The 17,500-nt window shown below is 43.6% G+C and overlaps 2 protein-coding genes across 6 annotated transcripts in view; both read right to left on the reverse strand.

Annotated features, from left to right (window-relative positions):
- Positions 1 to 688: 688 nt before the first annotated feature.
- LOC311344796 (ribosomal protein S6 kinase alpha-6-like) lies at positions 689 to 10,558 on the reverse strand (the record flags this gene model as incomplete). Its single annotated transcript, XM_084469136.1, has 12 exons — positions 10,343 to 10,558; positions 7,443 to 7,502; positions 7,157 to 7,276; positions 6,754 to 6,835; positions 6,545 to 6,625; positions 5,846 to 5,925; positions 4,514 to 4,620; positions 3,841 to 3,878; positions 3,442 to 3,584; positions 3,185 to 3,255; positions 1,200 to 1,324; positions 689 to 693 (listed from the first exon to the last, which is right to left on the reverse strand). The coding sequence occupies exons 1-12, from the start codon at positions 10,382 to 10,384 to the stop codon at positions 689 to 691; spliced, it is 954 nt and encodes a 317-aa protein (XP_084325262.1). The 5' UTR covers positions 10,385 to 10,558.
- Positions 10,559 to 11,170: 612 nt separating this feature from the next.
- hdx (highly divergent homeobox) overlaps positions 11,171 to 17,500 on the reverse strand; it is a gene marked incomplete at its 3' end in the record, with an annotated part of 6,733 nt that continues 403 nt past the window's right edge. The window contains exons 2-12 of one of the 5 annotated variants that reach the window (XM_084468986.1): positions 16,369 to 16,646; positions 15,922 to 16,068; positions 15,416 to 15,623; positions 14,388 to 15,333; positions 14,223 to 14,279; positions 13,855 to 14,001; positions 13,082 to 13,274; positions 12,925 to 13,004; positions 12,300 to 12,389; positions 11,891 to 12,013; positions 11,171 to 11,656 (exon numbers count right to left, since the gene is read on the reverse strand). In XM_084468986.1, coding sequence (XP_084325112.1) covers positions 11,363 to 11,656; positions 11,891 to 12,013; positions 12,300 to 12,389; positions 12,925 to 13,004; positions 13,082 to 13,274; positions 13,855 to 14,001; positions 14,223 to 14,279; positions 14,388 to 15,333; positions 15,416 to 15,623; positions 15,922 to 15,961 — 2,178 coding nt within the window. In that variant the 5' untranslated portion in view covers positions 15,962 to 16,068; positions 16,369 to 16,646. Of the gene's footprint in view, positions 11,657 to 11,890; positions 12,014 to 12,287; positions 12,390 to 12,924; positions 13,005 to 13,081; positions 13,275 to 13,854; positions 14,002 to 14,222; positions 14,280 to 14,387; positions 15,624 to 15,921; positions 16,069 to 16,368; positions 16,667 to 17,500 lie in introns of those variants that run through there. The other 4 variants (XM_084468983.1, XM_084468984.1, XM_084468985.1 and 1 more) reach the window with 4 other exon arrangements.

Genomic DNA, 17,500 nt, shown 5'->3' on the forward strand with positions numbered 1-17,500 from the left:
TAATTGGTTAATTGGTTTATTGGATAGCGGTTGCGCGTGGTTATGTTGACTGCTTGGCAGGAGGCAGCTGGTACATCACAGCCACAGTGTGAAAAGACCAGTAGCAATTTGGGGTGGACTGTATAATCTGTACAAATTTAATTTAATTTGCCCTACGGTGTGAAGTCAGGCCAAACTCTTCAACCGCTTCTTTCAATCCTCGATTGAAAGAATTTATGGAGGATTGAGGATTGAAAAAATACAAAATAAAAAAACACCACTTAACACTGATATGTGCGGAGCGAAGGAGTGTTCACTTGAGAGGCGGTCAGACATCCTACACGCAACGCTGATATGTAGTTTTAATTTCTGAAAACATTCACTTGGTTCAAAGACGTGTTTTATTTGGATATCGCTTCTAAAAGAAAAACTATCACATCACAAGATAAATGTTGTGTGAAGGAAGTCTGCGGCTTTCTGATCCAATCTTGACTCGAGTCCAACTCGGTTGCGTCAAAGATTCGCGTTACGAGGTCGCACACGAGATGGCGCGATTGTCGTGTAGTACAAAGGACAGGACTCGTCCGACGAGTCGATGTGAGGTCTTTTTCTGGGATTGATGTAACGGATGGACGGTGCTGCGATGCACACCAACTACAGTTATAGCGTGGCTGGTTCTAGTGTTCTACGTGAAGAAAAAACCCAAGCGCTATTCTGGATAAAGAAGGGCCAAGACAGTATCACCTGATTCAGCCATTCAGTTATGATCAGTAGGAAGAACGTTTTGATGTATCTTGCCTTTGTTTAAACATGGATACAGGGTGGTTCTTAGATGAAACAAAGCTCTAGCGCCTCCCAGTGTCATAGTGCGATATAAACCGTGATCATTTTCATTTATGCCGTGATATAATTGTTTGGCCGTACTGCCCAGCCCTAGTTGCCACCTCTATCTCAGCGATGTTCTGTCATAGTTTACAGTTGTGGTATTTGGTATTTAATAAATGTATCATCCTTTCAATTTACTTTTTGCGTGTATTTAAGTTGAGGTTGAAGTATTTTACGTTGAGGCTGCTTCCCCATCGGGAGTCATAAGATAATGTATTCAGTGGAAGTACCTGGCTGCTTATGACATTATCCTGTTTCTTTCACCATTAACTTCATACTTATAGGGTTTCTGTGAAACTGTGTTTTCCTATACATGGACCACCGCTTATACTGACGCAACAGCCACTCGCTGTCCGTGAATGAGTCCTTACCCAGTCTGTTGGCAGGGTTCCGTTTGAACAGCATTCTCAGCAAACTCTGTGCCTCAAGACTCAGGAACTGTGGCATACCCAGCTTAGCTCTGGGAGGGAGGAAATTGGATCAGAGAGGGCTAGGGAGTCAGCTCAGATGAAAGACAAAAAACATACAAATACTGGAAAGTGAGTGAAAGCAATCCAAAGTCAGCGGTGGTTTACATGAAAAACAAACACCCCCGATTGAACCAGTGCCCTCCCACGATAAAAAAAAAAATACAAAAAACGCATTAGCGCTGACTTCTGGTGACTTTTAGGGGAGGGGCTACATTGATGTTCAGACTTTCCCTTTCTTGGAAGAGGAACTCTTAGGCCCCGTCCCATTACTCTTCCCTTAACGAGAACAATTGCTTTGAGTTCCCTCCACAGTAAAGTCCCCTCAAAGAGGGAAGTGAGAGTCAAGATCTTTCCCTATGAAATGGGACACCTCTATAATTAATATTATGCAAATTAGCGTAGCGAACGTGCTCCGCTACGTCACGGGCAGCATCGACGTGTCTACACTACAGGAAGAAGCCTACTACTATTTTCATTCACGTTTGAAAATGTGACCCGTGTGTTGAAAATAAGACGACCTCCACATTCAGATTGTATAGTTAAACCCAGTCTATGGTTAAATAATTTAACATAATGTAGAACTGTTTGAGAAACATGGAAAAATTGCCGCTTGCCAAGTTCGCAAGGTATACTGGGTAATTTGTGATACTCCCGTAGCTGCAAATGAAGTACCGAGCTGGCTAGCTGCCAAGGGATGATTTTAAGGGGAAATAGTCACTCCCTATTGGAACACCCTACCCCTCTGCAGGAATGCGCAAATTCTAGGGCTAGGGCTCAAATTCTAGGGCCTTACCCTCAACAATCAGACTGGTGGAGGGGGTGAAGTCAGAATGTGTGATTGACGTTACCTGGTAACCTCAAACTAACAGTAACAGGGAATGCAATGTGTGTTCTATCTACAGATCAATTCCAGTCCATATTTACATTGTATCCTAGGTTTTTAAAACGTTGCATTTATTTAGATATTAGATTTTAGACACTGGTTTATTACCCATTACGTCACCTTTCATCTAAAATAAATAGTTAAAGGTTTGGTTAGTCTTTAACAAAAGTTGATGCACCAATAATAGGGTCTAAAATTTAGGCCTGGGCGATATGGCTGAAAGACATATCACAATATAACTTGATCATATTGATCGATATCGATAACTATTGATCATTTTAATGACCTAAAAAGACTAGGAATTACCATGCTGGAATTAAACACTTCTGTTTAACACTTAATATGACCTTCCACTGTTCTTCATTGATAAATACTCCAATATTACTCCAACTTATTTATAAAATATTATAAATAAGTATGGAACCGTGTTTGTGTAACAAACCCAGCTACTAGATTCGGTGGTCCAGTCTCTTATCGATATTGAACATGTTCTATATTGATATTGATCAAAAGTCTATCATGATACAATCATTTATTGTCTTATTGCCCAGGCCTAGTATATTACCCATCAGCTTTCATATAAAATAAATAGTTAAAAGGTTTGGTTCGTCTTTAACAAAAGTTGACGCACCAATAAAAGGGTCTAATATTGCAGATCTACTAGTGTAGCATGGTACACCGTGTCACACACAGTATGCTGAAGTGTTTCCATTACAAACATACAAACTCCTACGTCGTGGGGCCCGCTATCAGGGTGAATCCCATCCTCAACCATAGACGTCGGGTTGAACCAAACACCTAACACATCACGGATGCCATTCACAGTGTTCTGTACATGCCGTCTTCACACCTCGTCGTGAATATTCTGACCCCAGGCTGCTCACGGTAACGCGGGGTACGAGGCACTTCGAACTAATCGGGGAAAAAACGGACCGGAGGAGAGTGAAGAGGACGCAGGCGGACTCACTTGAGGATCATGTTCATGGTCTCGTTGCGGTCCTTCCCTTGGAACGGTAATGTCCCCGTCAGCATCTCAAACTGTGGACCGCAACGAGGACAGAAAAAACCGAGAGAAGACAGATTAAAGTCGGCTCGGCCTGCACAGTAGCCTATCTGAGAATAGAAAGCAAATGAAGTCAAAGAGAAACTCAATGTGTTGTGTTTTACTTGAGAATTAAATTGAGATGAGGTAAATGTTGACTTGTTGTGCGAGTGTTTGTGTACCATTAGCACGCCTAGCGACCACCAGTCAGCGCTCTGTGTGTGTCCTCTCCTGTTGACCACCTCAGGGGCCATATACTCCACCGTACCACAGAAGGAATAAGCCTTCTTATCAGCATCTACTGACTCCTTACTCAACCCAAAGTCTAAGAGACATAGAGAGAGAGAGAGAGAGAGAGAGAGAGAACCATTACATCACTACAATGGCATGGGTAATGCACAAGAGGATTTAGGGCCAATACATCCAAAGCTGGAAGACAACACACCTGAGACAATCTAGAAACTCATTAAAAAGATGAGCCAGTTATAATTGCATGTATATTGCATTATTTATTTATTTTCATGCATGTTGCTGCTTAAAAGCTTAGTTACAGTTGATTACAGGACATGGCAAGTACTAACCTGTTAACTTGATATGGCCAGCTTCATCAAGTAATATACTGAAAGACAGAACACATCTTACTTAATTGAATCCCCAAAATGAAACTATTGCCATAAAAAGCATGTATGCATCATACATCACCAAACTAAACTCAATCCAATTTAAAAAAGAATGAGCAGAAACGTAAAAAAAAATACATATTAAGAAGCGGGGTCCCATGTGAGAAATAACAGGAATAGGAGTAAGATCACAAAAAAATAAGTAAAAGTAAAATGATGATGTCACAAATGAGAGGAACGTGAGGTCACCGGTAGAGCACAGGAGGTTACATTAGGTCACAGGTGAGAGGAATCGCAGTAAGGTCGAGAGTAAAAAAACATGATGCCACAGGGGGGAGAAATAGGAATGAGGTCAAAGGTAGAGGGTAAGAGGTCAAATGACGGCTTCACAGGTGAGAGGAATACGAGTGAGGTCCCAGGTAAGAGGTGAAATGTGGACGTCAGAGGGGAGAGGTTAGGAGGTACGGGGTGAGGTCATAGGCGAGAGTCAAGCTGTAATGGTTTAAGGTCACGTGTATAGGGATGAGGTGAGGCAAGCCAACAGGTCAGGGTTACACGGGTGATGTAATAAGGAAGAGGAAAGACTAGATAACTGGGGTAGTGTCATGGTGACTAGTGGGTGGGATGTCCATACTTCTCTGGTTTGAGATCTCTGTAAACTATGCCCAGTGTGTGCAGATGGTCTAGGGCCAGGGCCAGCTCTGCAAGGTAGAATTTCACATCCTCCTCTGTAAACATAACCTGACAAGAACTGGACAAATTTACTCTCTGGACTCAGGAGAGGAAAGAAAGGCAGCAGCTAGAATCAAGAACGTCAAACAAAAAGACAAACATAGCATCATTGGTTATTTTAAAACATCTATTCATGAATACACAAACATGTTGGAGACTTAGAGACAGTAATGACCAACAGTTCAGCCATTTTTTTTTAGCAATTCAAGACTTCAAGACTTCAAGACTTGAAACGCAACAGTGCGTAGTAAAAAAAATACTTTTATACAACATAATTTCAAATTTTCAAGCACAACTTAAATTACGTTGGTGCTCGATGAGCTAAGATGATGTCTTAACCCAAAATAATAAACAGTTTATCACATTTAGCTAACCATTTTTTATATCCAAGGATATGCATATAATATTTCATTACAACATCATTAAAAATTTTGACGAGGCACAGGCAGAAAATCAAGTCAGCAAGGGTTAGGGTTAGGACAATCTCCAATTTTTTTTCTTTTTACAAAAACTATTTTTTTTTATGTTTATCTAAGTGCAATAGGTCATAAGGCAAGATGAGTAAAAAGATGAAGCATGAAACAACAGTGCTTAATTAGGTGCAATTGCTTCTACTTGAATAGAGCTTTAGCTCTCCTTGTGACATAAACAACTGTGATTTGATTTGTTACGATGCCTGGCAATCTGATTTCTCTCACCTCCTCCATCTCTGTGGAGGAGGTGCACTATTCAATTCAATATGTACAGTCTTAACAGGCCATATATTCATAAGATCACAAGACACAATCAGCCTCTTTCATTGTACTGAACAAAGAGCACTGAATCTGTTTTGTGGAACTCAGTCAGGCCGGTGAGAGAGGAAGAGATGAGGCGCGTAGGGCTGCCTTATTTGCACTAACTGGAATACACTTTGAGGCCATTTTGAACAATGATAAACATTGTGTTGGCAATCACATGCACACACACACACATACACACAATAAAATGCAATACCTAATAAATCCGCATTTAAAAATGTGTATTTATATCCATAAATAGAATTATTAGAATAACATCATGCATAACGCTAGTCTTATTCACTTCATTACATCCATAGTTTTGGTCTACTACTATCGAACTGCAGTGTATTTTTGCCCCACCCGTCTAATTTGCATTTATTATGTATAATTTTGGCACAAGCAATCATGATTTTGTGGGGCTGACATTAAGAAATGGTGCTTAAAATTGAGCTTACCTCTTTGGATAAACGAGTGAAAACATCCCCTCCCCGTAGAAAGTCCAGTATTAAATACAGTTTCCCTTCTGTCTGGAAGGCTGAGGAGGAAACGACAGAATAGCAGACAGACACAGGGGTCAAACGAGACAGTAACAGCATTAGTGTATCCTGAGACTGATCAAGTAGTCTGGTTATGCGATGCTGTGATGATGATGATGATGATGATGATGATGATGATGATGACGATGCCCAGCATACTGGAATGTACTGGAATGATATTCTAACTTTTTTTTGCATAACTAAAAAACTAACATTTAGCTTGCATTTCAAATATGAATCATTATTGTTTCAAAAATAATCACTGACACATTTCTGTTGATGTCGATCTATAAATACGATACATTTGAATGATAGTAAAGGCAAAGTGGAACAGTTTACTTTAAGACATATTGAATGGGTTAGTATTTAACCAGATAACTACAAGATAACTAGTATTATAGTTGTCTGACTGAGGGATTCATTAGTTATCGGTTGTGTTTTGTTGGGCCAATTGTTAGGATAGGTGGCAGTTGGTATATGAAGACCAGAGTGGAAAGACAAGGTATATAAATTACCTTCCTGACATACAAACATTTGAGACTTCAGTTCAGAAATTGTTTGTGAATTCACCCAGTCACGACAAAAGGACAACACCACAAATAGTACACCTTCTCTTACCATAGTGCAATTTCACTATGAATGGGTGATTGACTTCCACTAAAATGTCTCTCTCCATCTTGGTGCGAACTCTGTCCCTGACTGGAGACAAGAAGAACACAAGAACATCAATTAGCTAATGTGAACAACATATACACACGGATTGGTTGATATACGTTTTATCAGGGAAAGGTATAGACCAGGTAACAGATATGTACAGAATGGATTACCTTTCAAAGATGCCTTTTTCAGTACTTTCATTGCATATAACTGACCAGCATCTGGACCCATGATCTTCCTGACGAGGAACACCTTGGGTGGCAAGGGGGCATTAGATTACAAGGCACGTCCCTGCTGTTGTTACAAGCAAGCTGTTAGCTAGAGATTCACCGCCACACAGTTTCACTACCAGCACTGTATTCAATGACCAGTGTTTATTTTCCCATAAGAAAATAACATTGTGCCTAGTCTATGTACAAAGAATACAGAGGATAAATTCATATTCATCCAATGTCTTTTGCTGAGGTATCACCGCATTGGTAGATATTCTCTGCTACTATTTCTCCTAGTGATAGCCCTGCGTCAGATGGTAGCATGGCTATAGGTGAAGTGTACTTAAAGGCGTTTCCTCACCTTGCCGAAAGAGCCCTGGCCCAGGACTTTGAGCAGTTCGAATTGCGACGGGTCAGCCTTCTCACAGCCCTCTTTCACGTGGTGGGTGATGGGAATCTCCTTATAAGCCCCCTCATCGTCCTACACACACACGCACAGAAAACAGATCATCAACACCCACAGCACACCAGTTTGACACAGGCAGACACCATTACAGGAGCATTGTTGTATACATTTGCACACAAACACACGGACATTGACACAAATACATACGACACAATTCAAAGCAAAGATCATCATTACTCACACAGTCCGTGAAAGGTTCTTCCTCCTCCATGGGCTCGTCCATGATCTGATGTCCGTTGACCTGTAAGGGAACGACCGGACCTGATTAGCGGATATGCTACTTTAATGCCTCGTTAACGGAGCACACACTCAGAGTGCAGACCCAAAGTGAGCATTAGAAAATGATTCAAACAACAACAACAACATAGCCAGCATGGAGTGTCACAAGCAGACTTGGTTTGTGCTTTAACCCTGGGACTGTACTGAAGAGACGTTTGTTTCCAAACAACATGGAGTCCATACACCAATCCAGTCCAGCTGTGGCTCTCCATCCATAAAGCCTGATGTTCCTAGAACTCTTGCCTAATCCTCAGCCAGAGTGGCCCAACATGGCCGGTGGACTGGGAGGCTAGTGTGGACTAGGGAGGTGGTAAGAGAAAGTGCAGATATGATTCATCCACTACTTGCCAACAAACGTTCATTTAGTAAAAGAATGTACTGTGCCTAGTGAAGCATGTAAAATTGTGGATGTTTGATAAATGTATCAGATTCAGTGGAATTAGATTTGCCATTTTTTGCCCGCTTTGGATTTTCTTGGCAGCTCGTGAGACAAAGCAAGGAAATTCAAGACTTGCTATGTTTGTGGTTATGGTTAATCGGCTGCCATTGATGACAATGTTCCATACACCAAATTATTATTATTTGTTTAAAGAATAACGGTCATGCCGCTTTAAAGCACCACTGCAGAGAAATGCTTCTCTGCCACGCATGTGCAGATGCGCGTCGGGGAAACAATTATAATCTCAAGATTAAATGAAATCATTTGAAGCATGCAAGTTTCATCATTTATTCAGTGAATAAGGATTTAACAAGCTGAATGTTTCTGTGTGTGTGTGTGTGTGTGTGTGTGTGTGTGTGTGTGTGTGTGTGTGTGTGTGTGTGTGTGTGTGTGTGTGTGTGTGTGTGTGTGTGTGTTGAATTCCATCAGGCGACTACGGGGACTGGGATGACTCATACATGTACGTAAGCCCACTGAAGGGGGCGGAGCGACACTGGCATGGATGGACAAAATAAAAACAGACCTATGCCATATTACCACGTTATTTTAGCAATAGAGAGCAAAGAGTATATTTCCAAAATCTGTCATTTATAGTATTTGCTTCAAAATACTACCATATGCAATGAACTAAGCAGGTGGATCATTGTGATAATAACATCTTGTGTATATATGAAAATCCTAGTCCATAGACGTGCAGGTTTGTGGTCCGTGGATGTGTCATAATTCACACTTGGATTTCTACTCCCACCTTTAAGTGTCATGACAGCTTGGTGGAGAGGAGTGCAACAGCCTACACTCTGAGAGCAGCAATGAACTCGCCTTTACCAGTCATGATGAGTATGAACAGAGTTGAGTATGTTAGCGAACGTGGGTTACATAAAAACACATGTAGAAAAATAGTCTGCTTGACAAGAAGCAAGCGGAATAGCGAGTGCGTTGTTTCATAAGACATGTTCATTTTGATACTCTGCAAACCCTGCATGCCGAGTGCCTCTCCTACGATTCAGGGCCACGTTTGATTGTGTTTGAAGAACAAAGGTTACGTAGGTAACCACGGTTATGTGAGGCAATTGGATCACTCCAATATGGTATCCATCCGCCGCGACAAGATGCCATATTAGAGTGATCAAATATAGTGAAACAACCCCCGTTGTACAAGCTGTCTAAAATGAAATGTGTGTGTGTGTGTGTGTGTGTGTGTGTGTGTGTGTGTGTGTGTGTGTGTGTGTGTGTGTGTGTGTGTGTGTGTGTGTCCTTTTCTCTAACAAATCTTAGAGGCGTGACAGATGTGTGAAGGATTGCAAAGGAGGCTGGAGGAGAATGAGGATACCTGAGCCGAGCACACAAACCGATGTTTGGTTGTGTCCTCATCGACAGCGTAACATTTAATCTTAAACACTGAATGTGATTGAACACATTTATTCAGCGAGACGTTCCACTGAACTTTGGGCTTTCAAGTTCAACGCGAAATGCATATTTTAGCTATACATTTTTTTTGTTATGATGCAATCTCGACGTCTCTTTCTCGAGGTTTTTTTGTCGTGTTCATCGGTGCGCAACAAGTCTCTACACCGCTGATCCATCAGATATAATACGAGCAGTTTTAGTCAAATTATGAATATATTGGGAGTGACTGAGACTCATGTAAATAAACAAGTCAACAAAAAGCAACATGCCCTGTCCTGCGTCTCTACTCTTAAAGTGCCTTCAATAAATGTCACAGCAAAACCACACGTTTCACCAAATTACGCTTCTTCGATGGAGACATGCGAAACATTCGCTTACTCGCACGTATGGAAGATGTGTGGGGGCGTTCACGAAAAATAGTTTGCTTTTTCTTTCTTTTTTTAAAAACAAAACAGCCAACAATCCGGACGCCTTGGCTCATGTTTGGACCCCTTTCTACCCGCTGGTTCATGTGCTAAACAACTTGGCTAACCTTGAACTAGCCGCCGTGGAGAGACAAAACCTTTAGCTAGTGCGCTCCAAAAACCAGGACAATGTAGCGTCCACCGACGCCCCGGGGCATGTCCCCACTCCCGACACCCTACGCAGAAGGGTTTAAACTACCACAAACAAGCCTAACCAACACCCCAGGCGGCGTACACAATAAACATTAGCGCTATCCCCTCCACCACCACCCCCCAGCTGTTAGCCCCAGCTAGTGGGTTAGCATGATGCACTGCTGCCAATGCTGGTGGCTTCGCTGCAGCTCCTCCTGACGCGAGGTTCTGCACGACCCGAGGAGGGACACGCACGACATATCGGATCGCATGAAGCACGGATACGGAGACTAAAATCGACACAACACACACAGGGGGGTCTTCGGTTCACACACTTACCTCGCTACTAACGCTATTTACCTCCATCTTGTGCCAGGATTCCGCTGGCTCGGAGAAAGGCATCGTAGGCAACCTAGACCCCCGCTCCACGTTGCATGTCTCCCCTATTTGGAAGTCCGGATGTTCGGTCGGGGATGATCGCACTACACACACGCTATACGACGGAGGACAGGGGTGGGTGGGGGGGCTGGTGTCTGTATAGTTTATTCTGTTGACTGTACCGTACCGCTCACCGAGCACCGCTACCCTGCCATAGATGCGAATATGGCGGCTACTGTGGTACCTAAACGTCAGTGAATGAGAGATTATTGACGTAGCTCTGACGCAATTCAGTTAAGGATTTCCCCCCCAAACCTGCAGAGCAACAACCTGAATCCGGGGAAGTGGGGGGGTTGGGGTTAAAGTGATGGAGGAGATGGTGGTCATTATTTTATCTGCTCTATGGATAGAATAACGGAGTACATCGACGTGTGGCATAATAAAACATGTGATTGAGTTCAAGAATTAGAATGTTTTGATTAATCTCTGGGAAAGGGTATGTGTCAAATGGTTTTAAGCCAACTGTTGTAAAAGCCTGTCCATTCCTGTATCAAAGTGGATATAAGAAGCTTAAGATACATTATCGTCTTTGTTGAGGGCAACAATGGACAAATGTCCATAGATCGCATGTGCTAATGGATGGAAACAAACAGCCATATGTCACATTAATATGAACGTTCTGTAGCATTAACCAACCCAAACAACCGAACACAACTAATTCAGAGGTTTATCAATTAAACACAGCATTCTGGAGTAACTCAGATAGGTTATTTATTATTGTGTCTGGGGTGAGACCAGAGCAAGGCGAAATTATATGCAGTAAAAAAGGCATTGTCTGCCCAACAGTCATAGTGAAGCATTAATCCACAGGCACTAGGCATGGAGTTGTGGTAATATGGGTGTATGCGCAAGAAGGACAGAGGACTCGCTCTTGTCCGATGCTAGCTTAATTTCAGAGTGTGGGGGTTATTCTGACAGTAGGTCAGTATGTAAAAACAGTCTTTAGTTTTCTGTAACGCTTTCCTCCAGGGGCTCCTCTGATGCAGAGGGCTCAGTGAATTCGGTCAAGAGGCTGTCGTGGTTCATGGTGACCGGTGGGAAGTCTTGGGGAGGGCTCTCAGCGTTGGGTGATGCTACGGGGCCAGGGGAGGCCCCTTGGCTGAGGGGGATCACCGACGGCGATCCGTCATCGTGGCTGGGCGACATCGCCCGCGTCATGCCAGTGTAATCTTCACCTCCATCAGTGATCTCCTTCGCATCGCCGTCATCGGGCTGAGGTAGACTGGCCAAGAGGTCCTGAGGAAGACATTGAAGGCCAAGATCCGTTATTGATTTTTTTAGCTTTTGTCTCCTTGTACAAAATTGATTTAGGAATAATTTGTGATTGGCACGTTTTTACTCATAATTCTTAGGTTACTCTATGTAAAAAAAGGTTACAATGCAGACTTAAGGAGCAATAGGCAATATTTCTGTAAAATATTCAAGTACAAGCATATATACACGTAATGCATACGTATCTATATCATGTACCTGCTGTGTCTTCAAATCATTGTTCTTTATAGCATTGACCAGACTCTTAGTGAACTCTTCAAGCTCCTGGTACTTCTGTTTTTGGTTCTCTAGCTCACTCTCTAGGAACTGCACCTCCTCGTGCTGGAATAGACAAAGTTGGAGACACACAAAATAGTGAATCACTGTGCGGGGGAGATTGCACTGCATTCAATTTAGTATCCAGTGTTGTAAGCATGTGCTGGCACCCACATCCATAACTAAGAGTATTAAAGTCAAAATAATGTGCTGTTCAGGTGGGGAAATACGATGTCTCCGTAAAAGGTTATTTGTTTTGTTTTTTAACAAAGTTAAATATTAGTATGGTTATAAACATACAACAATATAGGACTAAAAAGGAGAACATTTTAGTTTTTGTTTATATATTTACCTTGAACTCCAGAAGGTTCTGCATTTGCTCCATGTCTGAAGGCATCATTTCAATGACATCTTCCTCATCTTCATCAATGATCTCTATTTTCTGCATGCAAAAAAAATTATGCTCAAATCAAACTGATTATTAGGGGATACATTTGAAAGGAAACCGTCATTTTTTTTAACTATGTTTTTTTCCTTTCAGTTGTGTGAAAGCTACACCATCAGGTTTTCCACCTTTCTTCACAACTGCTACCAGGCAGGCACCACTTTCAAACTGTAACTGAATCAGGTTGAGTATCACCCTCCGCATGTGAAAGCGTAGCAAATAAACATGAAACAGCATGGATAGCAATTACTTGGGTATAAACAGGATAGAAAGTGTTAAATCAATCAAACAAGTTAGATTATTAATTGTACGACGTGAAAGACAACACTATACACACTATGACAGAGTGCAGTAAGTGCAGTAACACATTGAGCATTTTGGTAATGTATTAGAAGAAACACATAGAATCATGAGGTCTTCCACACAAGTTCAGACTATATGCACACAATATATTCCAATTTAAACTTGGACTTAAGATCTCAAATAGTGTCTGTTTCATGAACATTATCCACAGGTTCCACACAAATCGTACCACATCGTTAGCCAAGGGACATGGGTTCGAGATGCCACTAGCCTCCTCTCCTTCTCTTTGGAAAGAATCAGCCACGCCATCTAGTGAAGAAAGCACAGGATTAGTGTCCAAATCCATAGATCCAAGTCTATAGACGATTTGTTATCTGCATGCTCACCTTCAGACAAGCAGAGAGATCCCTCGTCGTTCAACTCATCTCCCAGTTCGGGCGTTCGAAGACCTTCCTCATCTGGGGTTAGGGACAGGGCCTCGTCTCCAGGAGAAGAGGTAAATACAGCTGGCCCATCAGTTGGTGGAGGGATTTCAATACCCATCAACCGGCATTTTCTTCGTCGGTTGCTGATCCACGTCTACCAAAATGAAGAGCAAGTCAAACAGGGATCACAAAGAGCCGACAATTTCTACACTTTTCGTTCTGTCTTTTATTGTATTATCTAGCTCTGTTTTTCAAACAGAGATGGATGAAGCAATTGTGTGCTTTATATATTTTTAGCTAGTTGATATGAAACTACTCAGTTGAACATTTATTCACTCCCATACCACCATCTTCAATGTTACAGACCGGGCTAGATGAAGCTAGAGAACTAGTGTGCCACTAAAGGTGGATTTATACTACTCCGTAAAGTGCTGTACGTAGACACGAAATCATTTCCGGAATCACTTTTCCCGGTTTGACTTTACACCTTATTTACTTTGTACATTGTTTACTTTGCACATTGAGGACTAATAAAACACCAAATAAGATTTGAAAAGCTTTGGAAGTTTATTTTCAACACTATTTACATGTTTAGTAGTCAGCATATAAGATCGATCGGGCGGCGAATTGCATCGCGTATCCGACATCCCGACGGAGAGCTGCGAATGCTCGAGGGGTCTCCGTAGTTACAGAGTCGGATTATGCATTACGGAGTAGTATACTTTCACCTTTACCTTGACTATCTCAGTGTCCACGTTGAGCTGGTTGGCTGCGGCGGTGATCTTCTCCCTGCAGACAAACCCCAGGCTGGTCATGCCCCGGTTCCAATAGCGCCTCAGCTGGAGGAGGTCCCCGTCACTGAACTGGGTCCGATCCTGTAGCTGAGCCAACAAACCCCTCTGTGTTACTACCGGTGCTAGGACCATGACCCTACGTAGAATCCATTCATGTTTGAAAAGAGACCACAGGCAATAAGTGAAGTTCATGCCACCATGCAGGGACCAAAAAATTCGAACCCTTTTTTAAATCAATAAATAAATACAAATATAAAAAAAAACTAAAAAACAACCATTCAGTTAAGGTCGGACCAAAAGTTACTCACTGTTCTCTTTCTGGAGTTGCTGAGCTGTAGCCACACTGCAGGCCCACTGAACGAATTCTGCCCACAGAAGTAAGACAGTAAGACAAGGGAAATAACACATGGAATGGTAACACGTGGAATTCAGTGCAGGAGAGAGCAGAGAGAGCTATTGCAGCCCAGACTGACCGGTGAGCTGCCGTGCCTTGAGAGTGAGGTCTGAGGTGTGGCAGAGAAGCTGCCTTGCGACGCTGCGTTGCTCGGGTGCGGTGGAGGTCTGTAGTTGGAAGGAGGGGAGGGGTCGCCTCGTCTATACCCCGTAATTTCCACGTGGGACATGCCGGTCGAGGTCTGCTCCATGCGGGCATGGGACTGAGCGGCCATGGTGGCCAATTCCTCCTCCCGTTGCCACTCGTCTTCCTCGTTGCCCGTTTCCATGGCGATGGAGAAGTAGCCCGCGGCGTCGGGGGATCGGGACACCGCCCTGGGGTTTTCCTGCGACGCGGCCTTCGCGGGAGCGGTCTTCGCGGGAGCGGCCTGAGACGGCCTCTGCGCTTCGCCGTCAGCTCTTCCTGATAGGGTGAAGACCTGCTGGATACGAAGGGTGTGGTCAGAGGACAACGCAGGCTTGGGCTGGCTCGGGACCACGACCCGGGCCCTCGGCAGGGCAGGCGGTTGGGCGAGGGGGCTTGAGTTAGTTCGGGACTGCGACTGCTTGGGCAGGGACTGTATCGAAGACGGCCAGGGGCGGCTTTGCACCGAACCATACTGCCTAGCCCAGCTGTTGGGCACCGGCGCAGAGCCCGACACCGACCCCGAACCGACAGAGGACTCGGAGAGGGAGAGGCTCGTCTTGCTAGCCGACGTATAGACGGAGGGGGGTCCGGGCAGAGACGTGAGGGACGGGGGCTTGGGAGGGGGGGTGACCAGACGCAGGGGAAGGGGCGAGGTGCTAGCGTGGGCCCTGATGTGGACCGACTGACTGAGAGGAAGTGGCGGTTTGTTCTGCAGAGCCACGGCGGCGGTGTCCATGTGAGCGGGCGCAGGAAGGGGTCGCGGTCGGGGGCGGGGGGCCGGGTTGAGGGAGTAGATCCCAGTAAGGATGACATCATTGTTGTTATTGTTGTTGTTGCCGCTGCCGAGAGGAGAAGAAGATGAATGAGACGAAGACGAGAGGGAGGAAGGGGGGAAGGAAGAGGACGGGGGAAGAAGATGACCTCTGTTCTGGATGCTCCGTGCAGCCGGCAACATGGTTCCCGTGATGAGGGACCCTCCTGCCAGGCTGTGATTGGATAAAGCTCCCCCTGCCAGTGCGTGATCGGATAAAAGACCCCCCAGTGGTCCATGATTGGATAAGGTATGAGGCAGGCCTCCATTCTGGTCCGTCTTTGAGGCCAGTTTTCGCCTTTTGTTTCCCACCCAAGTCTGAGAAAAGTAGAAAAAAAAGATGCTCTTAGAAGTAATACAAAAAATGTGATATGATTAAAGCACATTATAATTACTGGTGACTTTGTGCACGCTTTACAGTTTCCCCTGGGAAATACCTAGTTGGCTCACAGTACGCACATTCCCTGTAGTATTACATGGATTCATCAAAAAAAAAAAAGAAACGGGTGCAACACAAATCATAGGTTCGAGACCCACAATCATGCACGAACCACACGTGCACGCATTAGATACAGACACACACACATAGAGAAACTCACTAAGTTTATGGGCCTACCCGCACCACGCTGAAGTCCAATTTGGTCTCTTGAGCACATTGCAGAATTAGCTGAAAGCAGGCCTTGCTCTGGTTGGTCATTCCGTTGTCATAGTAACGCTCCAGTACTCGCTGTTGCTCAGTTGTGAATACAGACCGCAGGTTCATCTGTATAGATACAATGTGGTTTGATAGCATTGGGCAAAATGTATGCAATATGTAGACTACGCTATCATCAGTCACGTAACAGACAATGACAGACATAGAATAAATTATACAACTTTATGGATAAGGCATAACTACTACTACTAGCTTAACTTTGCCTTGTAAATTCTTTAGCAATAGCGCAATGATACACAACAACAACACAACTGAGGAATATGAAACCGAGAGAAACAAACAACAGTGACGTTTCAACACCAATCTTTGTTTTGCCTGTAGCAGAGTCAGGATTTTGGTTTACGTTACCATGGGCAGGCCATGCCTGTCGGTCCACGAGTCCATGGTCCCGCTGGTGGGGAAGGGGGCAGCCATTGTCAGCTGCAGCCCCTCTCTCGTTAGATTAGAGAGGTGCTGTCACGGTGGTGCTGGTCATCCTGGTTCGTTGGACATCCTGGGAGCTGTGGCTGGACAGCCCCCCAACACAAGGAGGAGGTGGCGGTGGTGGTGGTGGTGAAGGAGGAGGCAGTGGTGATGGTGGCGGTGGAGGCAGTGTGGATGGCGATGGTCCACGGTATGCAAGTAGTCTGCTGGACAAGTTGTTGAACTGATTAAAAATCCGATCAAGCAAGTGCAACCTGGTTATCAAAAGCCCAATAGCCACTTAAGAAGCAGCCTAAGTAAGGTTTATCACTCATTATGTTTCATATATACTGTTAAATATGCTGTGGTTGACCATGTGAAACGAATTCTGGGAAAATTTACCGTAGCACATCCATTAATGTCCGAAGATCAACAGTGCTATTTGAAATGTTAAAGTCAGGACAAGTAGTATAACAAACAAACGTTTTATGTTATTATACTTTATTTTTTATGATTGTCGGTTAATCAGACTTGCAACAGCTTTCACAAAGGCATACTATAGACAGTGACTCTACCCAATGACTCACATTACTAAAATTAGTTTCTAAATACACCCAAACGTTGATTTAGCAATAATTATTCAATATAGTTTATTCAATTGGCCAAAAACGCCTCGTCAATTCGGTGAGAAGAATGGCAAGAAAGAAATCAATGCAATTCGAGCAGTGTTGATAAAAGTTATTAATAACTTGTAATGCACAGACTCATTATAGTATTCATATATGTTACACAAATATAAAAAATGTGTAATAACGTAGGTCTATGAATAAACCAAACGTCACAACCGCCAATGCACAATGCAACCAATAAGCATCCGCCGTGAGTGTGTTATTTTGGCAAGCTTAGTGCGCATGGCTACAGCCGAAATGGAAACATTCAATGACGAATTGGTAGAAATATAATGTGGTATATTGCCACACGAGGGGTAGGCTGCACAGCACAGCATCTTCAAAACGAGATGCATTGTTAACGAATGTGTCGTCATCGTTCCGACCCGGAGCACAAACAGTAAACAAAC

Source organism: Micromesistius poutassou (assembly GCF_964030765.1).
Source record: "Micromesistius poutassou genome assembly, chromosome: 6".
NCBI classification, from domain to species: Eukaryota; Metazoa; Chordata; class Actinopteri; order Gadiformes; family Gadidae; genus Micromesistius; species Micromesistius poutassou.